This window comes from Dunckerocampus dactyliophorus, chromosome 6 (genome assembly GCF_027744805.1).
Source record: "Dunckerocampus dactyliophorus isolate RoL2022-P2 chromosome 6, RoL_Ddac_1.1, whole genome shotgun sequence".
NCBI lineage: Eukaryota > Metazoa > Chordata > Actinopteri > Syngnathiformes > Syngnathidae > Dunckerocampus > Dunckerocampus dactyliophorus.
The window spans coordinates 3562838-3586962 of record NC_072824.1 but is presented as its reverse complement, the minus strand read 5'-3'; the positions used below and the strand labels follow the sequence as shown (position 1 = coordinate 3586962).

At 42.0% G+C, this 24125-nt stretch overlaps 1 protein-coding gene across 1 annotated transcript in view; it reads right to left on the bottom strand.

Moving 5' to 3' along the window:
- Nucleotides 1-445: 445 nt before the first annotated feature.
- LOC129182805 (general transcription factor 3C polypeptide 1-like) overlaps nt 446-24125 on the bottom strand; it is a 41414-nt gene continuing 17734 nt past the window's right edge. The window contains exons 17-39 of the mRNA XM_054779344.1: nt 23953-24098; nt 21938-22035; nt 21758-21854; nt 21498-21681; nt 21288-21384; nt 19567-19699; nt 19434-19497; nt 19296-19357; nt 17921-18029; nt 17694-17836; nt 16849-16991; nt 16699-16783; nt 16520-16632; nt 12496-12555; nt 12328-12421; nt 12076-12248; nt 6266-6679; nt 3191-3330; nt 3001-3105; nt 2652-2938; nt 1271-1761; nt 791-977; nt 446-714 (exon numbers count right to left, since the gene is read on the bottom strand). Coding sequence (XP_054635319.1) covers nt 505-714; nt 791-977; nt 1271-1761; nt 2652-2938; nt 3001-3105; nt 3191-3330; nt 6266-6679; nt 12076-12248; nt 12328-12421; nt 12496-12555; nt 16520-16632; nt 16699-16783; nt 16849-16991; nt 17694-17836; nt 17921-18029; nt 19296-19357; nt 19434-19497; nt 19567-19699; nt 21288-21384; nt 21498-21681; nt 21758-21854; nt 21938-22035; nt 23953-24098 — 3635 coding nt within the window. The 3' untranslated portion in view covers nt 446-504. The remainder of the gene's footprint in view (nt 715-790; nt 978-1270; nt 1762-2651; nt 2939-3000; nt 3106-3190; nt 3331-6265; nt 6680-12075; nt 12249-12327; nt 12422-12495; nt 12556-16519; nt 16633-16698; nt 16784-16848; nt 16992-17693; nt 17837-17920; nt 18030-19295; nt 19358-19433; nt 19498-19566; nt 19700-21287; nt 21385-21497; nt 21682-21757; nt 21855-21937; nt 22036-23952; nt 24099-24125) is intronic.

The window sequence follows — 24125 nt, the reverse complement described above, 5'->3', positions numbered from 1 at the left end:
CGCGGGGGTATGCTGGAGCCTATCTCAGCTGACTTCGGGCGAGAGGCGGGGTCCACCCTGAACTGGTCGCCAGCCAATCGCAGGGCATATATAACCATTCACTCACATTCATACCTATGGACAATTTAGGGTCGCCAATTAACCTAACATGCATCTTTTTGGAATGTGGGAGAAAACCCACGCACGCACGGGGAGAACATGCGAACTCCACACAGAAAATGCCCAGCGGAGATTTGACCAGCCCACTGTGCGGCCCCAGTATATACCTGATTTGAATAAATTACCCAGAATTTTGAGGTGAAACAGAAATGAAGAATTATTTTTCCCTGGTAAAAAAAAAAAAGTTTGTGGTAATAAAAGTTCTCGAGATGTTAGTGGAAAAGGGGCTACACTTAAAGAACAGTATAGAACCAGCAGAATAACTAGTAGCACAAAAATACAGCTTGAGTCATTTTAATCTCAATTTAATTCACAAATTAAGTTCAGTTAAAACAAAAAGAAAACTTATTTAAAATGATTCCAGTGGCGTTCGTTGGGCAGCACCTGAGCAAGTCTCAGACAGCAGCCAATCGTGGGTTCATAAAACACGCAGTCTCGCTCCACCGTCATTGGCTCCACCTCTCTTCTTGCTGCAGGGACGGGGCGGCTGAACAGTGTGGCTTTTGGCTTTTTATCCACAGTCTTTTTTGTCAGACAGCCTAGTTCGATGAGGGACTGGACACAAAGGCGGGGCGGATGAGTGACACGTCAGTTTTCGTCATATGCTGAACATATGAAAGCGTTTCTTTACCTGCACAAGTTCCATCAACACCACCGGCTGCAGCACGCCCTGGTAGTATTCTACCAGCGTCTGCTGAGTGATTCCAGGAAAGGACATGATGTGGAAGAGGATGCCCTCCAACATCCCTTTACACACCTGCCGGTTCACCGTTCCATCCACCAGGCGCCAAGGTCGACTCACGAAGCTGATATTTTCCCTGTGAGGGAGAAAGTACTAAGAAACATGCTGGCATGTACGTAGCATCTCAAAGCTGACGTCACCTTCTTAGTAGGGCTGCAACCTAACGTAAATGCTCCAATTAACGCCTCTGCTCCTATAGCTGCCGGGCGTATGTATGTATGTATGTACAAAAGCCAATAACCACCGGGGTCTCTAATTAGCTCCTAAACATATAGCGCTGTTACAACATTGATTCTGTGGCTTCTGTCTTGTGCGTACTTAATAAATGATCATGTGGTCAAAGAGAGCTACGTGCTGAGGGAAACTTACTTGTGAAGGTTGGCTTGTTGTGTTGACACTGCTTCATCGTTTTTGTCCTCCTCCATCTTGTCCTCCCCGGGCTCGCACTTTTCCTCACATTTTTCCACTGACTTGTTTCCAGCCAGCTTTGCTGCCTCGTCCTCTTGTTCACTCTTCTCCTCTCCCGTCAAAACCTCTTCCTGCTCACCTTCTAGCTTGTCCTCCTGGCCGAGCTTCTCGCTCGTCCAGCCCGCTCCATCCTCTCCTCTGTGGCCTTCTCCACATCCCACAGCTGCCTTTTTTCCCGGCGGTTCATCCTTGTCCTCACCGTGCTGCTGCGGGTTCTGGTGTCTGCGTCTCTTGCGCAGGAAGGGAATGTTGTGCCGGGAGGGACGATCGAGGATGGGCGCGGACCAGTTCCTGGAGCTGACGGTCAGGATCCAAGGCTCGGCGTGCTTCATGAGCACCCAGCGGGCGCCGCAGCTGCCAACTTTTAAGACCTGGTCTTCTTCCTCCAAGTCCTGCACAGGCACAGCGGGAACATACAGTACTTTTACGAGACAGTTTTAACCACACAGTAGGGGTACCACGAGATGAGACGATACACGATTTTAACATTCATTTTAAGAAAAGTACAATGCCTCCCCCATAGAGACAAAGTGACCAGATGGCTCACTCCGTTCATACCGTTGTTCTATGGAACGTCGTCGTTCTAAGCATCTAGGTCAGGGCTCGGCAACCTTTGCCATCAAAAGAACAACTTTGCCTCCTCTTCCAGTAAAAAGGAAAAAAAAGTCTGTAGCCGCAAAACATTACACAGCCTACAACTTGTCAAAGTTGTAATATTTTTTAAATGTTAGCCGAACAAAATTCAACAAATAAAAGTGCAGCGAGCACATGCAGGTCTGCTCTGAAATCATTTCAAGCCAAATAACATAAAAAAGATCAGATTGCAGCCTTCTGCATACGAGTGTTGTTTGCTCAATAGCAGGCCCGTCATGATAATGAATTTTTGCTAGACAAGAATTGTCCTACAAATACACATTTCCCCTACTACGGTGTGAAAGAAATGACAGAGCTCAGCAAAAGGAGCGGCAACAAGGAGTCCGAAGAGCTGCAGGCGGCTCTGGGGCCACGGGTTGCCGACCTCTGGTTTAGATGCTGGAACCAATGCACAGGGTGAACTCTCTTCCTGCCTATTTGGAGGTGAGAAATGAGGAAAAGAGACACACATGCACATGGCAATATACGCAGGGTGGTAAAATGATCCACTTCATTTTCATTTATCGTGTGATTAAATCATTTAAATTCATTTTTTTTTCCGGACAAGAAATCGTGTCATGTTTTATTCTCACGAGATCTTGTGACACCACTACCACACTAATAAAACTGTGCTGTTTGGGCCATTTACCTCCAAGTACTGCTGCAGGCTCCTGCTGCGTCCAGACTGTGGCCGATAGAGGTGAGTATAAATTTTAAACAAGTCCTGTTGGTCCACTCCCTTTTCACCTGCTTCACCCAGGCTCCTCCTCAGCTCAGCACACGCTGCCAAATCCTGAGGGGTGTACCCTCTCTGCTGGACCAGACCAGCATCACACTGGGTTACGCTGGAGGAGGCAACGGCGGGTCGGAAGGAGTGGCTGAGGATGGATGGCAGTAGAGAGGGACCGCATTTCGAAAAGTCCAGGGGCGGTTCACCTAGAAAAGAGGAGAATTGAATTCCTCTGTGTTTACCAGAGAGGTGTGTGTTTAACACTCACTGTCGTCCGTCAGGATGCTGTGAGCCGGCGTGTTTCTCAGCTGCATGCCAATCAAACACGACTCCACCACGATGTTGTCGTTGGTGTTCAGGTTGCGCAGCTTGACTGGAACAGTGAAAGCAGTGAAAGCAAGAGTGTTGCAAGTGACTATAATAAAACTGTCACCGTTCAAACAGGAAACAAAAGGTACCAATGCCAGGAACAAAGTATCCTTTCATCAGCAGATACTTGGTGTGTGACGCCTGATGAGCTTTCACTTCCATCCTCTTCTTGCCCGCACACTCCTCGCCATCCTCGTTATCATCCTCCTCTTCCTCCAGGGACACCATGCTGGATGGAACCCGATGACAGGATGGATCAGAAACTGCTTCTTTTCATTCAAATCAATTCTCTTGCTTTAAAACGGCAGTCCCCAAACTTTGCTAGCCTATCTTTCGTGTTAAATTAGTGGTTCAGCACTCACTGCCCCGCAAATTGGCCGATTTTTTGTCAGAACATGAATTTTAAAAAAATATATTTTTATTAGGGCTGTGAAATGATTAAAATTTTTAATCACAGTTTTCAAATAAATTAATCATGATTAATTCACTATATCACACTATGTCTGAAATATGCCATTTTTACTGTATTTTATTGAAAAAAAAATTACAGGGCAGGATTATATATATTTGTATAAATTAACGGTGACAAATTAACTGAAAATTTTAATCAAGTTAAGAGATAGCACACGTCTGAAAATCTACTTACTTAACACTGGTTTCCTTAATAACAATATTTGAATCAGACTTCAAACTGTGTTATTATAAACGAGGAGTTGCGTTCAAAGACACCACGTCATTTAAGTTGAATTCACATGTTTTGAGTGAATGTTCCTCAAGATTTCGAAGCACACTTAAATGCAGCAAATTGTAGGTCTGCATTAAGAGTTACAAAGTGAGCGATAAGAATATCCACTTATTGTTTTTCTTTGCATTTCTGTTCATTTAGACCACACATACACAAACAATAAAGACGTAATATTCAGAGTGTCCGTGAATGCATCTTGAGCTCGGTTTAGTGACAATGAGGAAGTGTTGTTGCAATGACAACGGACTAGAGATGTGTTTGTTTGGAGTTGGAGTGCATATTACTGTGTGGTGTTGGAACTGCACTGTTGTTGATGTGTTCAGGTCAGAATAAAGTTATAAAAGAGCAGCAGACCCTTTATGACTCGTGGGGAGCTACACACTGCCGCCGTCTGTCGTCACAACAGACAGACGTGGCTGGCCATGATGCGTATGTGTTAATTAATTTTTTAATTAAAAAAAATTGAACGTAATTAATAGAATATATTAGTTACCGCCTTTAACACACTATTTTTGACAGCCCAATAAAAAAACTTGATTTTCAATTGTTTTAATTATTATTTTCGCTTTTATTCTCCATTGTCTCATTCGTCATAGTTCAGTACTAATTTACAAATATGTGATAATGCAGATCTAATATACAGCGTACATTTAACACTGTTAAAAAAATTTCAATATAAATATTAAAAAATCTTTATATATTTACGTCTTTGTGTTTCTGTCAAACGTTGAGATGTTGCTGTCCTTGAACACACCATAGCTGTATGCTGACACACAAAAGCACCTGCAGCTCGTTGAGAAGAGTGATACAGTAATCCCTCGTTTATGATTTCATTGGTTTCAAACCCAAACGTGGTAAGTCAATTTCCGCAAAGTAGGATTTCTTTTTAAAAAATGTAATATTTTGGTAGACAGAGCACAGAAACCTGTTTACCATCTTCTAAATACATTTTAACAATATTAGAGCCTTCTAGACATGAAATAACACCCCTGTAGTCACGTTTACACTCCTATTACGCAATAGTGTAGACATAATAACAGAAAATAAGCTGTTTAAGACATAGTAACCTGTTTACCACCTTCTAAATGCACTTTAACATTATTAGAGCCCTCGAGGCATGAAATAACATCCCTATATTTACACTTCTATTATCCAATATAGTAGACATCCATTCATCCATTTTCAATGCTGCTTATCCTCATTAGGGTTGCGGGGGTATGCTGGAGCCTATCCCAGCTGATTTATCGGCGAGAGGCGGGGTACACCCTGGACTGGTCGCCAGCCAGTCGCAGGGCATATATAAACAATCATTCACACTCACATTCATACCTAACATGCATGTTTTTGGAATGTGGGAGGAAACCGGAGTACCCGGAGAAAACCCACGCACGCACGAGAAGAACATGCAAACTCCATACAGAAATGCCCATCTTCCCAATCTCCTGACTGTGTGGCCAACATGCTAACCACTAGGCCACCGTGCGGCCCTGTTGCTTAATTTATTGGTATTAATGTTTCTTATGTTCTTATTCATTTTCTTGTGTTTTCTTTCTTTTTTTACTGTGCATATGACAATAAAACTCTTAAATCTTGAATATAGTAGACATAATAAAAGAAAATAAGACATAAATAAGACTTGTGCACATGCCTGTTGTGACATCATTCAAAGCTGCAATAAAAAGCCTGTTGTTCCACCCATCAAGTCTGGTGCTTGTGTGTCTCACCCACAACCAACAATAATATAACAACATAAACCAGTAAATTACTGACACCTAGTGACCAGTGTACAATACTACATATCTTCACAACGTCTTTAAAAGAGTTTGAATTAATGCAGTAAAATGCTTTTTTAGGCAAAAAATACGCACAATTTGCTTAAGTTGCATATTTTTGACAAGTAGGTCGTATTCAACCACAAACCCGCAATTGTTTATTGATATATTTTTGAAAAAACGTGATAAGAGTTAAGCCACAAAATTGCATGATGGATGATGATGGATTACTGTATGTGCTTTCATGTTAAGAGTTCCAAAGTGTCCAACAAGACCCCAAAAAAAGTCTCCAGATTTGGGTCTAGTGGCATTCATGAAAAAGATCATCTAAAAGTGTTTGAATATAATCCCTTGTGCTACGTCTTCTTATTCTCTGGCGGCCCATATGCGTTTGAGGTATGTTAAGCAGAGTTACACTGCCATCTACTGTACAGAGTTGGAAGGACAAGCTACATGCACACAAACAGTCCCATTATAATGTGTTTATATAAGGGAGGGCCAACAGGCAGCAGCAGACCAATTGTTGGTGGTCCAAATCCCTGTGATAGTCAATCAGTCATAAGTAACAACGAGCCACCCTGACCCAACTCGACTCATTTCAGCCACGCCTCATCTCTAAACTTCCCCATGCTGCAGGAAGGACGTACCTCTTGATGTCGGGATCCACCATGTTGCTGTCCACCACCACCATCTGCTTAGGGATGGACAAGTGCACCGAGAGCAATCCCAGGCTCATCAGCGTGAGAGACACCACACAGGCTCCCCCGGGCGAGTCCAGACTGAAGCAGAGCATTTCAGAAAGATACCGCGAAAAAGTTTTGTCACTATTCATTTGGTCGCATTCTCCTCGGCTTGCGTCTCGCTTCTCGGCCTGCTTTTGGGTTTCTTTCTCGTCCGAAGCGGGCGTTCCCTCCAACGCTTCCTCCCCGCTCACCGTCCTGCATTCGGTCTCCAGATGGAATGAAACCAAAGGCTTGTCGCCTGCGTCGTTGTTGAGTAGAGTCCTCATGAAGCGGAATGAGTCGGTGCACAGAGAATGAGGAAAACGCCAGGAAAACAACCTGTTAGGGAAGATGATAGAAGGATGGTGCATCACAAAAAAGTTGCAGGCACTTTAGCCCCTGTCACACTGCCTGCAAAAACTGGCACGTTAAAAGGAAAACTGCACTTTTTTTTTCCTTTTATGTTGCCCATCATCCACAGTCCTTATGTTAGACATGAACACACGTCTTTCTCTTTTCTGTGTGTTCTAAAGATATAAAAATACAGTCAAACCTGTCTTAGCGGCCACCTTTATAGAACAGCCACCTGCCTATAGCGGCCACTGACAAATCCCCGGCAGCAAATTTTTCATGTTAACCGGACCCCGCCATGTTTGAGCAGGTAAGTTTCTGTTTAGCTTGCACACAATGTCTATTTGTTGGAACTTGGAATCAAGTTTTCCGATTGGAAGAAAGTATTTTCATTCAAACACTAACCCAGGGGTGTTTTTTATTGGCCCTCTGGCACATTCGAAACGTATAATTTAATAAGAAAACTTAAACAGCAAATATGGAAAAAATCAGTAATTTTACAAGAAGAAAATAAGTACAGTCAAACCTGTCTCAGCGGCCACCTGTATAGAACGGCCACCTGCCTATAGCGGCCACTGAAAAATCCCTCGCAGAAAGTTTACGCGTTATAGACCCTGTGTATAGCAGTCACCTGTCCAACGCGGCCAGCGGCCACCCATTTTGTCTCCCTTGGTCAATATCTGACTCCATATAGCGGCCAAATTACCAACTCAAGTAGAAGCTTCATGCACGAAAAAGTTTAGTTTTTCAATCAATGACGCCGTCGTGTGTAGACTTTAATTACTGAGTCCTAGCTCAGTCACAATCATTCACAAGATCCACACAAACTATCAGTTGTTCCACATAAAAAAGCCATCTTCTTTTGAGCTTGCTATTTCCTGGTCAAACATGTAACTTTAAGAGCATTTGCACCAAAACATTACCGCAAAGTAGGCTGGGAACAGGACGTGCTCCCAGCAACGCTACAATAAAAAAAAAACATACGCCAGCATGCATGCGGCAGCGGGAGCAAAACTGAGTTTGGTTGTACTTAATTGAAGTATTTTAGAATGCACTCACGTTATTTTTGATCAATCCTCATCCACAAATCCATCATCATCTTCTGTATTCGACACAAAAAAGCCGTCTTCTTTTCCGTTCGCTACTAGTCTGTTAACTTGTCAGTGTTATTCAGCTCCGAAGCAAAGAAGGAAACTTCTCCTGTTGCTTCTGCCAACTTTATTTCTTGAACGCGGCCACCAGACAGCAGCTCAGAACACACACACATCTCTCAGCATCGTCTCTCCTTCCTGCTTGCCCACAAGGCAAAGGTTAAACAAGCCCCACTACATAGCTGTCCAGCCAATGCCTGTAAGAAATGACACCGTTTATTTCCTGGTGTGCACTGGTCAATACTGTAATGCTGCTTGTTGTGGGGAAGGAGAGACTCACGTCGCCGATGCACTTTAATGGCTTTATTAACAGCGGAGAACACTGCAGGACTTTACATCCACGCCAACATAAACACACTTCCAAACTCTCTCGAAACTCACAGCTAGCACTGAGACTAGCTCGCCTGCTCAGGACGCCCACCGTCACTTCCCGTCACTTCCTGATGAATTAAAGCTGTAATGACACTCTGCTGTATAAAAAGTAAAATATTAAAAACAAGCGTAAGACATTACTAGCACAGCTTTGTTCTGTGGCTCGTGGATAATAACAAGCCTAGTAGTGCTGTGCAACTTTTATCCGCAGTCCCACAGTGCCCTCTACTGGTCAACATTATTATTATTAGTTTTTTTTTTCCCTTTTTTTCTCTTTTTTTTCCCTCTACTGGTCTACATTCAAACTGGACGCCAACCTGTCTATAGAGGCCACCTGTCTATAGCGGCCACTTTTGCAGACTCCCTCTAGTGGCCGCTATAGACAAGTTTGACTCTAGATAAAAAAGAGTTAGCTAATTAAAGGGTCCCTGACATGATTCATCAACTTTGCTTAAATGTTATACTGTATATTTCTTGTAATTATGTTCTACAAAAGTACATTGTTCCATTTTTAAAAGCGAACCGTAAAAGACCAAAAATGACATTTATAGTTGCTGGTGCCAACCGTGACAAAGTAGCTCTCGCAGTTCAGCCTCATTCCCGGAAGTGACATCTTCAAAGCAGAGTAAACAAATGCTTTTCGAGGTAGCTGGTCGACTTGGTTCAGTACCGTAAAGCACCGTGTATAAACCACACTTTTTTCCCACCGGTAAGAAGCAAAAAATCGGGGTGCAGTTTATACACGATGACAGGTCTGTGACCAGACTCGGTACGGGGAGAAATTGACTAGAATCCCATTTTAGAATAGCCATCTGTGGGTCAGACAGTTGCTTTGACTTTAGCGCCCTCTGCTGTACAGTTGCTGAAAATACTATTGTATGCAACTAACTTATCTGACGGCTGTCTGTATTTTCACACAGTGAAACGATCTCTATATACACTGAAGCTAACCTAAGCTTCCAATGTAAAATACAATACAACGTTGGAGCGTTGGAATACATGGATAACTGATCCGCATGCGCATGCGCAGAACGCCGCTCTATCTAAGGTACGCTACAGCAAAGTTCGGGCGGTGTGACCGGGCCTGTACCCTCTCAAAATGCCATGATGATCTTTCACCGCAGCATTCAAACTCTCCGTCTGCAGAAGAGTTTGGGAACCGGGCAGCAGGACGGCAGCATGGTGTGGACGAGTCAGTCATCCGGCGTTGGAGAGCGGACATCATCGGCAAGTTGACGGCAAACTTTTCTTACATGAATTCCATTGCAGATGAATTGACGGACGGCAGATTTCTCCTTTCTTCTTTTTGAAATTGCTTAGTACCTTTACGCATGTTGATTTGAGATGAAAGAGTTGGCAAGCATTTATGAACTTAAAATTTTTTTTTCTCCCGCCGTGAGCCTGAAAATGGGGGTGCGGTTAATACATGGGTGCGGTTTATACACGGTGATTTATGGTATATTTTTCATCAAATTAGTGATCATGCTAAAATGTTGTGTTGCTGCTGGATGTTAACAGTATCTGAGTGATAATGTAAGTTTGTTTTCTTTTCCAGAAGAGGAAGGTTTAAGACAATGGACGAAGCGAGTGCAGAGAACGGGAGACAGATGGATGCCCACCTCGAGTTCTGTCCTTTGAAGTGATCATTTCACTGATGATGCCTGCTAGGAAGGAACACCTTTACAAGAAGCATTTGCCTGGAAAGTATGGTATAAACGACTTTTGAAAAAGGATGCTATTAAGCCATTACACAGGAAAAAAAAAAACATCAAAACAAGTAAGAATGACCACTACGTCAAAGTTGGCACAGAACTGAGTAAGTCATGTCTTGTTTACATAATGTCTTCGTGACACTATTCCATGACAGCGACAAGGCTGTAAAGCATTATACATGATATAAAAACATCCTTTAACAGCAATATATTTACTGTGGGGTGTGAGTGTGGGGGCAGTGACGACGGTGGCGAACATTGATCCACATGTACAATCAAACAGGCTATAAAAACCTCTTTACACACATTAAGAAGCCGATTTAAAACAATAATTGAAGGATAAGCAACGGTGTTTTCCGCTTGCGTTTCCGCAATGGAAGCCAATAAAGATTTATCCGTCATTGCATGAAAACATGAGGCGGTTATTGACTTAAAACATTTGTGGAAAGTGTTGTTATTTGACATGACACTGATGGATATCCGTGTCATGTCGGTTCGCAGCCGAGTGTGAAGCGGCCGGGTTGAGAATCAGCACCTCCAAGTCCAAGTCCATGGTTCTCGCTTGGAAAAGGGTGGCGTGCCGTCTCCAGGTCAGGGATGAGATCCTGCCCCAAGTTGAGGAGTTTAAGTACCTCGGGGTCTTGTTCACGATTGAGGGAAGGATGGAACGGGAGATGGACAGGAGCATTTATGCGGCGTCTGCAGTGACTCTGCGTTGTGGTAAAGAGGGAGATAAGCCGAAAGGCAAAACTCTCAATTTACCTGTTGATCATGACCTTTGGGTAGTGACCGAAAGGACAAGATGGCCGGTACAACCAGCCGAAATTAGTTTCTTTCCGTAGGGTGGCTGGGCTCTCCCTTAGAGATAAGATGAGAAGCGCTGTCATCCGGGAGAGAGTAGAATTGAGAGCATTGAGAGGAGCCAGATGAGGTGGCGCGAGCATCTGGTAAGTATGCCTCCTTGAAGCCTCCACGGGGAGGTGTTCAGGGCACGTCCGAACGGTAGGAGGCATCGGGGAAGACCCAGGACATGTTGGACCTTGGGATCTGCCGGGAGGAGCTGGACGAAATAGGCGGGGAGAGGAAAGTCTGGGCTTCCCTGCTTAGGATGCTGCCCCGCGACCCGACCTCGGATAAGTGGAAGATGGATGGATGAATGGATGGATAGATGAAGTTGTCAATTACATCATTTTGTATGGTTTAAGTCTACAAGACACAGAGCTAATATGTCCTCAGTGCACCGTTTCTCTATTTTCTTTCAACTATTTATCAAAAAATAAGACGTTCCGTATGTTACGTAAGTCATCTGTTTTTTTTACCACAGCCTTTATTAGTGTGAATAGTGTCAGGGTCGCGTATGTAAACTTACTGCTTCCTTTTTCACAAATGATGTGCTTTTATTTTGATGTGCTTGAACTAACACACAACATTAGTTCCTCATAAATAATTACAATATACTTAATATTTGGTGGTGTTAATGTCATGTTAAAAATATATACGTCTGGAATTACAGCGATTAATTTTTAAACATAACTTTACCATTATGTTTTGAGTCCACCTTTAAATGAAACAGATTTTGCTGAGCTTATATTCATCTAAAATGTGGTATCAATTACTAAAAATGTAGAAACTGCTCACTAAAAATGGAAAGGTGTGCCTTGATATTTGACTTTCTTTTTTTTTTTTTTAGGTTTTGCCTCAGTTGGCCCTGCTCCTTCTTCCCACCAGCCATGATTCCAATGCAATCAAGACCCTCAAATGTTGACGCCACATTCATGAGTAACTTTGCATCAACCATCAACATCACATATGGTGATGTGGAGGCTTGGAAAGGGCGTAACTTGTGTTCGGAGTTGCGTATGCACACTTCTCCTCGAGGTGGAATTTTTAAACCACAAATTCCATGAATGTGTGCAGTGCATACGCCACTTTTTACAGGCCTGAATATTTTTGTCTGTACGCACAATTTGGGTTTCTGGTGTATGGAGACTTTTAGTCAGATTTCCACGCACATTTTTATAGATGAGGCCCCTTGTACATAGACCCAAGACCTCATGTAAGGAACAGCACTGGTAAGGAAAAAGGTGGAGGAGTTGACGCAGCGACCGTCCACCTTGGCAGGAAGTATCAAGGTGCTCACTCATCTTACCTGTAGTAGGACTGGGAGAGCTGGTAGGACATGGGCAGGATTGGCACCGCCCTGTTCTTCTGGGGACCAATCTTATGACAGACGCGTCTGCGGTTGACGAGACTGCGCATGCGGCACTGGATGAAAACCTGGCATAGCAGATCCTGTTGGTACTTACTGTAAACGTGGAACGTCTGAGAGACAAGGGGCAGAGTTGAGTACAAAAACAGATCAAACAGCTTCCAGATAAATATGCAATATTTCAAGGTGTACCTGGAAGGATCGGGAATACTTCATCTGGTAGTTGGTCATGGCCAGTGTGCTCTGGATCAGGTTGTGCAACCCGATGGTATGGATATCCGTGGTGCTGCAGTGGATAAAAACGTCATGTTCATTCTAATTAGGAAAAAAAAACAACATTTAACATGATGCAATCCATACTTGCTCAGGGTGTCTTTGCAGGGAACCTCCTTCCTAGTGTGTATCGCAGACACTTTAAACCTGCAGAAATGGAAAAATAACATAAGCATTTGTGTTAAACCCAAGGATTTCACATTTCAAAATCTATACTTTTTCCAGACTCTGTAAATACGTGTATCAGCGCTGCAACAATTCATTGATGATGATTTGAGTATTTTGGCAATGGATTCATCCATCCATTTTCTATGCTGCTTCTCCTCATTAGGGTCGCGGGGGTATGCTGGAGCCTGTCCCAGCTAACTTCGGGCGAGAGGCGGGGTACACTGGTCGCCAGCCAATCGCAGAGCACATATAGACAAACAACCATTCACACTCACATTCATAATCAATCAATTTAGAGTCGCCAATTAACATGTTTTTGGAATGTGGGAAGAAACTGGAGTACCCGGAGAACATGCAAACTCCACACAGAGATGCCCAGCGGAGATTCGAACCCAGGTCTTCCCGATCTCCAGACTGTGTGGCCTGTGTGCTAACCACTCACCCACCATGCGGCCCATTTTTCATTTAAAAATGTAAATATCCTCTAAGTCAAGTGACCAAAAAAAACGTAAACATCCTCTGATTTCAGCCTCTCAAATGTGAATATTTTTTAATGTCCTTACTCGTCCATGAAGGCAGTGCTATTATCTTGGTGTTATGGCAAAACAAGATATTCACACACATCAGCTTTGACTTTGGAAAACATTTTTGCCTCTTTTCTGATATGTTGCCGTTTGCTTCATATTGATTTGGTCCGTCGAAGGCAGGGGTTTGGCAACATGCGGCTGTTGTGGCTCATTGGGTCAGGACAAAAGAAAAAAAAATGTATTTTGTTTTTTTTATTAATGGAATTACTATTTTTACTTGTTTTACATTTTATATCTTTGAGATCAAAGTGAAACTTGAACATCACATTTTAAAAAATGTTTATGGATGGCCCTTGTCTGCAGGTGGTTTCTTGAGCGTGCAATCCTCGTGGTAAGCTAACCATGAATACAACTAAAAAAATAAATAATGTGTGAAGAGCAAAGCCATATCTTGCTGCTCTGACATAGGGAGCATCAGCATCAGCAACACTAGCATTTAAAAGGCCGTTATTTATCAGAAAAAAATATTTATTTCAGACCTGTCAAAAAATTTCCTAATTTTATGTTTACTTTTTTCCAAAACTGCCAAGCTGCAACTATGTTTTTTAAAATTATATTAAAGTGGGCTACGTTTTATTGTAATTTTACACAAATGAATATAGGAAGGACTCAAAAAGGCCTCAAAACCGTACTTCTGTTTGTAGTATTCTGCTGCTACTTTTCTTTAGGATAAGAGGGGGCAAAATGGCTCTTTTGATAGTAAAGGTTGACAACCCCTGTTCTAGAGCCATTCATCCAAACAATAAGCATCAGAAATAATGGATTTTTCCTAATAGACTCTACCGCCACTGGCCCCCAGTGAAATTGAGTTTGAGCTGCTCTAGATTAATCCATCAATGCACTCTACTTATGGTTGTTTACAATGAAATATAACTGCATTTTATGTGTTTTAGTCTATTTATTTATTTATGTTACACATAACCGGTTATGACGTTTACGTCTGCCTTACGTGCATTGCATTTTTATGTAGCTCAGTCTTGGTGGATGTCATAAGACGATAGAAATATCCCCATGCCAACAAAGTATTTTAACAAGAGTCACTTATATATGAAGTATGGTTATTAACCATTTATGCTCATACATTGAAACAATAATAACTAACCACAGCACGTGACGTCGCCGAAGCGCTGTCATAAAATTAGTTGAAGGAGGAAGTGACGTAGTCCTTGCGCATGTGCGGAGTTGATTGCGTTCCGGGTACGTTTTGCGCAGTGACAGCACTATCATGTTAGGTGTTACATGCTAGCGTTAGCATTGCGAGCATGTTAATGCTAGCATTCTGGCATTTTCAGCTATTTCATATGTAGACACATGTATAAAGAATTTGCACTATCATGCTAGGTGTTAGCATTGCGAGGATGTTAACATTAGCGTAGTAACATTTCTATCCATTTTCATAGGTACAGTTGTATAAAGACTTAGCACTATTATGGTACGTGTTAGCATGCCAATGTTAAAATGTTAGCATTGTTAACATGCTAACATTAAATCTAAATATGTAGATAAAATAAGTGTAGGACTAATATTTATGGTGTAAATCACAGTATAGGGAGAACAAGGCTGCTTGTTGGAAGTCTGCACTCTCCGAGTGCTTTTCTAGTTTGTCTTGCTTTGCTTTTGTTGTGTTGAGCAAGTTGGGCTTTTTTGGTGAAATTAATCACCTTTGCACAGACGTCCTCAGGAAAAATTGTTTGTAATTTGAGGAGTATCTTATCTAGTAAAATTGACTTGCCTTACTCTCTCAAGAATTGTTGTTGTGCCTTTTCCAGGATTTTTCCAGTCCTGTAGCCTTTCATGGCGGAACATAGGCGTAGGCTTGTGGGTATGAGGCTGTTTTGTCTACCTCGCAGGTTAAACCACAAACGGTTTCGATAATCCGCAACTTTTCGAGCCATCCTTTCATACTACTGCTATTTTTGAATAGCAGACGCCATAGCATGGTCATCCCGTATGTCTCAGGCCTATCTAAGAAACTCGGAAGGATTTTTAACAAACACAACATACCAGTGCACTTCAAACCTGCTAACGCTTTGAGACAGAGGTTAGTCCACCTCAAAGACAGGACACCCCATCCCCAGAAGAGCAATCTGGTGTATGGGAAGAATGCACCCATTTTTTGGGGGGAAACCAAGCAGCCACTGAGCAGGCACATGGCACGACTAACTCTTCATGTCAAGACTCTGCGGTCTACCTGTGCCTCAAAAAGAAAGAGCACTCTTTTGAGGACAAAAATGTCCACATGCTGGACAGAGGAGGAAGACGGTTTGAAGGAGGAGTGAGTGAAGTCAGCTTTGAACAGGGGTGGGGTCTACCTTTCTCCCACATACAATGCTGTCCTTTCATCCTTTCCTAAAAGACTAAAGACTAAAGACTCAGGTGGGTCCATGACCATCATTACATCTAAATTGGATGCTAACCAAGGTGATACCACCCAAACCACCATCGTTGGCGGGCAAAGGCCCCACTCCACTGTATGCTAACCATCGTCATTTGACACCACTGAAGAGCCAACCATTCTGTCTGGACCTGCCTCCTCCTTTACAGGATAAATAGATTGGATCTCAGACTAGAGCTGTCCTATCTAGTCTGACTGGTGAGTGTCCTGCCTAGTCTTTGAGGATGAACTAGACTAGAGCTGTCCTATCTAGTCTGACTGGTGAGTGTCCGCCTAGTCTTTGAGGATGAACTGATGAGATCCGAGCAGGCTTCATCAGTTGGACTGTCAGGTTGTCTTAGAAGACATTTCGCCAGACAACCTGAACAGTCCAGCTGTGATCACTTGAATGCCGTGAGAACCAAAGGAAGGAAGTTCCGCAAATGCTTAAAATGACCAAATACTCTGTGCCTGTTACTACATGCTCACAGCATGGATATAAAACCATAAAACCTTGTTGGAACTTTTTGGAGGTGTTCTAATATCGGCCTGTCTAGGCGGAATGGGTGTGCATTAATTACCTGCCTCTTTTTTTAGCTGTTCTATCTTTAGAACGCACAGAAAAGAGAAAGACATGTGTTCATGTTCATGTCTCACTTATAAGGATTGTGGATGATAGGTAAAATTCCCCAAAAAGTGCACTTTTCCTTTAATGTGCACTTCCAATAATGCCTTGCACGCTACCACTTCCATATTACGTTCATAATCATTCATAGTAGCAATGCAATAGTTCACCGTCTGATTGGCTGCTGTCTGCCCTGTTGTCATGAGACAGCTTTTCCCCAAACAAGAAATCTCCTCACGTTGTAATCTTGCGAGAGCTCATGACACCCCAACTGGAAATGTGTAACATCAATACTTGTGTAGGAACCCTGTGAAGAGAAGCAGCCTATTGATCACCCTCAGCCCACTTCTTCCTTACTGTGAGAAAAGCTGATGTTTGCTGTCGGGCATCTTCACAGCCTCGGCATTCGGGACCGGTCGTAACTTCTGTCGGAGAAGCTTGACGTACTCGGTGAAGGACTTCGTACAATCCTAAAGCCATACATTTAATTCAATTGTGGGACATCACAACGGCAAACAGACTGCAACCAAGCACACCTCTACATTATTGGGATCAGCTGGCTTGTTGTCTTGCAAAAGTTTCATCAGATGTTCATCCTGGTAGACCTCAGCCAAGCAGATCCTGCAGCACAACACACTCTTCTCAGACCAGTTGTCTACTAAGTGCATAATGACGGTGGTCATTACCTGAAATTGAGAAAAGCCTGAGGATTCTTGAGGATGTAGCGAGAGCGCCGCCCAACGGCCAGTGATGTTTTGTCCTCAGAGATCTCAAACTCCACCTGGAGAAGGTCTCGCACCACACAGTGGGCTACGAAGGTCCTTCTCAACTGTAAAGCATCACACATGTGCTTAGCTGGCTGGTGCCAAATTCCCCACTGATTTTAGAATTTCTCCCCAGTCTCAATTCAGTTCAATGATTTTGAATTGAGGTCATAAACAGAAAAGAGAATTGCAATTCTAATTCATACTAACGAAGAAGAATTGAAAATCCAAATGATAATTTTGGTGTACAGTCGTCCCTTGTTTATGGGAGTTAATTGTTTCCAGACCTGACAACGATAAGTGACTGTCCATAAAGTAGGATTCAATATTAATAAATGGAATATTTTAGCAGTCAGAGCATAGAAAACCTGTTCGTGACTTTCTAAATACGGGTTTTAACATTAGAGCCCTTTTTACAGTATATTCCATACATGACTGTTTTACATATTTCATAGAAATACTTTTACCATGAACCTCATGTAGACATGATATATGAATTACATGACATTTGTTTGCATTTGCCATAATTGTGTCTCATTTCTTCATAACATATCACAAACGATTCAAAATGGAGGGAATTTGTGTTCACTGTCAGGTTTGTAAAGTATTTTGAGTATTTAATGTGACAAATACTTCTTGTTACTTGGCTATGAGGAATTTCTCTGAATTGCAATTCATTTAATTCCACTGCCTGTCAAACCAGTTCTATTGAAGTTCTACCTTCTTGAAATGAAGGAGGGTTTTACCCATAAGGACGTGTCGTGTACCTTGCTGTTGAGCACATGTGAGGCCACGTTGCAGAGCATCAGCAGAGAGTCCTCCGGCACGGTCCAGTTGACTCGCTGCCTGGTCATCATTTTCAGCGCTCGATGGTCAGCCTCGTCGTGAGCACGTGTGCGCTTCTTGGGCTCTTGACGGTCCGCAATGAACACAAAAATAAAGCCACACACAAATCTATCTGACAGACGTCTGTCTGAACCAGACGCTCACAAACCTTTCTTCTTCTTGCGAGGGACCCTGATGACCTCCTTTTTGGTCCTTTTTCTCCTTTGGCGCTTCCCTCCGACCACCTGCTGGTTCCTGGACGAGGACTCGATGGCCACCTGGACAGAACACGAGACAGAGCCTTCAGCAGATGTTATTGTCACTGAAAAGATTGCCTGTTCAGTTAGATCAGGGGTCTGAGCGTTTCAAGGTTGGAGCTGAGAGTTTGTCGCACAATTCTCCGCTGAAGTGTTTTCTAGTGAGTCATCTCGGTCAGAAACCATGACGCTGGTCAACTGTTGAGCCATTTGCAGCCTGTGGCTGTTTTTCATTGCACATTGCACATAACAAGCACATTCTGAAAATAGAATGTAACATGAAAACAGCAAAGATGGAAAAATCAGCAGTAATTTTACAAGAATAAAGTCAAAATATTAAAGAGCAAAAGAGTTGTTATCTAACAAGACAAAGTCGTAATTTTATGAGAATACCAACATAATATTATGAGGAAAAATATCATTTTAGTAACAAAAAGTTGAAATATTCAAAAAAAAAAAAATATATATATATTTTTAAAAAGATGTAATATTATGACAAAGAAACAAAACAACAAATAAAGTTGTAATTTTTTTCAAAATTTGGTTGCGGAAAATATTTTGGCAATAAAGTCATAATTCGGAGAACAAAATTTACAAGAAGAAAGTTGAAATAGTTGGAGAAAAAAAAGAAAAAAAAACAGCAGATAAAGGAAAAAAATGCTGTAATTTTACAAGAATAAAGTCAAAATACCAAGAAGAAGTCGTATTGTAACGAGAAAAAAGTGGCAAATTTATGAGAATAAACTCATAATATTAGGAGGAAAAATAATGTCATTCTAGTAGCAAAGAATTGAAATATTAAAGAAAAAAAAATGTTTTTTCTTAGTCGTAATATGAGAAAGAAACAATGAAACAAAGTCATTTGTCCTTTTTGGAAAATTAGGTTGGGGGAAAAAGTTATAATATTAGTGACTTAGACTTGATGAGAATAAAATCATAATATTACGAAAAGAACATTTACAAAGAAAGTTGAAATATTTCAAATATATACAACAAAATGGGGGGAAAAAAGCGCAAAGAGCCAAGTTTGTATTAATTGAAAACATCAAAGTGGCCCTTGCATCCTTTCATTTTTCTGTATGCGGCTCGTATGTGGAGTAGGTTTGGACACCCCTACAATATACAGTATGTAGCATTACCTTCAATTCAGTGGTGAAATAGGTTTTGTGGCTCCAAGTAGAATTTAATTTGGTGGAAATGGGCCCGAATGACTCTTCTGATGCTAAAGGTTAGGTTATATCTCTTTGGAAATGGCGCACAAATTGATAAAATAATGCAAACTCCTACCTCGACATTTTCCTCAGTGACCAAAGGTTTCTTGGGTGTCAAATAATGAGGTCTGAGAGTGCCTGTTGAAAACAATGTACACTTATAACAGCGCCCCTGGGGGACAGGAAGGGCATTACAGTGAGCCCAGCGACTCACCATCTCTCAGTGCGGCCCTGAGCGAGTCTTTGTTTAACAGGCTTCTCAGTCGCAACTTACTTTTCTACAAGTCAAGACACACGTGATACATAGAATCACACAGCGCTAAACAAGCTGCCAGCTGCGTTCCTACTTCATTGACAGGGATCAGGCTGTTGGTCCACAGCCAGTTGCGTTTCAGGTGAGCGAAGAATTCAGAGTCCAGGCCTCCGGCTCCTTTACCATCTCCCGGTGTCGTGCCGTCGTCGCACACTTCATTGCTGCCTCTGTTTGTGTGCACACAGTTCATTTAAAAAGGTACACTATTGTGCAAAAGTGACATTTTAAACTGTAATATGTGTCCGTAGAGCCTGTTTTTCAGCACCGAATGTGACAAAATGAATCAGCTCTCTCACTTGTTTGCTCCACTTTTTCAAGTCGCAGCTTTTTGCAATGTTACGAAGGACAAATCTCCTTCCACGTGGACATGATACTGCCTCTGACCCGCCCTTAGCTAGACGAGTACGCCCATCACTTTGTGTAAAAAAAAAAAAAAAAAAAAAAAAAAAAAAAAAAAAAAAAGGCTTTGCTGCATTCAGGTACAGAAACGTGCGAGCTGGAAGTTAGATCATGTTGCTTTTTCTTCAGTGAACAGGCGAACCTAGCATGATGTTTCTGTTAACATGTTATGTTAGCACTTTAGCATCACATTAGCTAAACTAGTGTTTGTGTCCTCCTGTGCCATTCTTAACTCTTATGTTGTTGTGAGCACCCCTGCCTTAGTGTTTCACTGTAGCTGGATGCATAGCACCCACCAAGATTATTCTCTGTCTGGAGGGAGGGGGTGTCCCACCTGATAACCTGTAGCTCATCTTCCGTATATTCAGGCTCAAAAAGACATTTGTCCAAAAGTAGGCGACGGCGGCTCTCACGAAGTCTGCCATGGTTAGTAATAGCAAATAGACACGCTCTTTTTATGTTGCTGCTGTTGACGGAAGTAGCATTAGTTTCAATCTATGGGCCCATGTGGGAAATCAACGCGCCCAGGAAAGAAGTTCTGGTGAGGTTTAAAATGATCAAAATATGGCAAAATACTGCAAGCATTACATATTATCATGAATGTACCTGTTACTGCATGATCACAGCATGTATGTAAAACCATAAAACCTTGTTAGAGGTTTTTTACAGGGCTTTTGTAGTTGAAATAGGTGTGTCCCATTACATCCATTGTTAGCTCCCTCACGCTGTTTGTCTCTCTTTAGAACGCACAGAAAAGGGAAAGAAATATGTGTTAATGTTTTTCATACGGATTGTGGATGATGGGCAAAATTGTACAAAAATGTGCATTTTTCCTTTAAAAAATATTCACGTTAGTTTTTTTTTTTATTAGAACGCAAGTTGATTGAAATATCTAACCAAAAAAAGTAGAAAAATATGAATCTGTTGTGTTTTTGTAGCAGTTTTTGGGAGTGGACTTTTTGGTCCTCTAAGGATCTGAAAGGGTGGGAAATTTGGCCTGGGCATCTGCTTGTCCTAGGAACAAATTTTAAATTTGAATTTTATGATTTTTTAGGGAAAAAAACATCTTAGGAAAAATTGTGCCATATGGAGTAACACAACCAAAGTTATGAGCAAAACCAAGCAAAAATATACCTGCTAAGATATTTTTGACAAACCCTGATAAAGTGAAATACAATGTGGCGAGGAACTGCATATGTTAAAAGTGAATGACGTACAGAATAGCGCTTCTTGTAGACACACACTCTGTCGTAAAGCTACACACACCAACACACACGCACGCGCACACACACAAGGGTGTGTTTCTGGTAGGGCTTACTAAAAGCATTTGAAACTGTTGACAAACAAATCACCTACTTGAGCAAAGACGCCATTCCTACAAACACGTTACGTTCGTGCACAAAAGAAGGGGTCACCTCATCTTCTGAGCCGCCTCTCTTTGGTCGAATTAGCCCTGCGATGGAATCCAGAAGAATGACGTTCTATAAATCAAACTGTCCATCTATGGTACAGTACATAATTATATCACAGCAATATATGAAGAACTGCTAGTGTGTGTCAATGTACCCAGTGGTGTGTTGAGGCAGACACACATGAGATCAAACCAGTAGCTTTCCACATCTTCCACGGTGACGAACGTGTAGCGGCGTCTTTCAAAGGGCTTGTCGCTGGGCTCTGTGACCAGCCAGTAGTGAGGCTCTGCGTTGCTCGTGTCAACAATGGTGGCATGGTGCTTCAGGTAAAAGGACATCTGGAACAATGCCGACATGGACCACAGCAATGAAGCGTGGAAGAGAAGTGAACTGATATTTTATGCAAATGCATACCTGAGCTTTTTCTTTTGCCTTCACCACAGGAGCAAAGTGCACCAACCCCATGCACACCAACTTCTGCAGGTTCTCAAAGACAACCCAGATGTATTTCCTGGCATGAAGAACCAGTAAAGACACAGTTTAGACGGTCTAGTCGTGGCAGAGAGGCGCAGGAGGTGCCTGGTGTGGAGTTACCGTTTATAAAAGAGCTTTCTTCTCATTTCCATGGGAAGCTGTCTAATCAGGAGGTGTTGCTTCACGGGGTCGTTCAGATAGTCCTCCAAGCCATCAACCTGTGGATGCAGAGAGCGTACTGTAAGCTCATCCTACCAGTCAAAACACATAAATACTGTATATACTGGGAGTATTTTTCACCATATGATGACATTTCTGCATATTTTCCAACTGCTAACATTTCTGACAATGTCGTCAAAGGGATTTGCGTTTTCATGCACTCCAAATCATTATTAAAAGGTAAAAACTGAAAAAGTTGTTGTGCAGCCTGTGTATTGTCTTCATGTGCACTTCAACTCTTCTGACTGTAATGTCCAATGTCACCAGTAGATGTACTCATACCCTCAGTGAGGAATGGGAAAGTACAGGTAGATTCCAGTCAGGGGATCCTTTCACCATCTTTATGATGTGTGTGCTTTATTTGTTCACAGAAGAAGCTACCAGAATGGCTGAGCGTCCTGTTGGATTTAAAGCTTTCATGTAGTTGAAGGTAAAAATGAGCTGGATATACTCTAGGTGAATGGGAAAAAATAATTCATGACATCTACATTATGAAACAAATAACATTTTAGCTGAGATACACGACAGATAAGGGGAAGAAATACTGGAAAAGGTGGTTAGCTTAGCATGAGCTCAAATGACAAAGTTGGCCTTACGTCCCGAGAGGATATACTGTATATACACGGGTATGGATACATGCTATGGACACAGAACGGACTACTATGGATTCAGAAATCAAGACTGTTTGGGACACATCTAATGCCCCGACCCCCATTATGTATTATGCTCCAATGTAAACCTGGCCCGAGACAATATGCAAGCTTTGTCATACAAGCTTAAAATATTTTGGGAACACAACAAATACGAGAAACCACAGAACGTTTCCACGCGAACCAGGAGGGAAAAACAGCAAGCTCAAGTTGAACCAGAGAACAGAGAACCATCGAGCAGGTGATAACTTATTTTCCACCCAACTCGGAAAAGGCAAAGCAAATTACAAAGTCAATCGCAACTTTTATGGCGAAGAATTTGTGTCCGTATTCGATTGTTGAGAAGCAGGGCTTTCGTTCTTTGTTGCGCACTTTGGAACTCAGATACAACGTCCCATCATGTTGTGATCATGTTGTACAGAAATCTACATTTTGTATGAAAGCTGTTTTTGACTTTGCTATTCTATGCTCAGGATTTTAGTGTGAATTCTGAAGTCTATTATTTATTTGTGAATAATGGCAGATTTGTTATGTTGGTTACTCAGAATATGCTGAAGTTTGTTAATTTTATACATGCTGTTACTGGTAGACTTTGCTTTTCCTGCTGGTTCTGTGCAACGGGAAATATGTTAAAAGATAATGGAAGTTAATTAATCAGTTTCATGTTTATTTTAATTGTGGATCATTACAAATATGCTTTCTTTTAGTAGTACACAGTGAGTGAAAAGAAATGATGTATAGAAAAAAATTCAGCATGAAATAATTGACAAACTATTGATCACAAAAAAAGATGCATCGATAACTGTTTTATCATCGCACCGCAGACCTCTGAATTGTAATCGCATCGCCTCGTGAGGTGGCCAGAGATTCCCACCCCTACATTAGTGTGGTATGATGATCGTATTTGCAGCTGAACTTTATTATAAAGTCCATCTGCCCCCCAGCCATCACCGTGTTCGCCAACAAGTCTTCAATAAAAGGTAAAATTCAAGTTAAATGTTAATTTATCCATTATAAAGCTAAAACCCCACTTTTACTTTTTTAAAAACATAATTTTGGGGTGTATTAACATTTGGAATGGACAGAAAGCACTGTGGTTGTTCTCTAACTGTACAGATACATATCATGCATGGAGCATGTTCGCATGCTTGTGTCTGAGATGATGAAAATTAAAGATGAAGGTGTCATTTGTGTGCATACAAATGCAAATATCAGTGTAGTTGAGACGTGAGCAGTAGGACGGATGTGTGGTGAAAAGGTGCTCACCTGATAATTAATCTGTATGACCTGAATGAATATGGAGAGCGGCAAGCAGAAGAGCAGGTCCCTCATCCTCACCCAGCCATAGCCTCTCTCTCTGTGTGGGAGCACAGGCGGGACAAACCTCTTCCACGAATCCTCATCTAAATAAACTATCATAAAGAAAAGGTGACATCAGG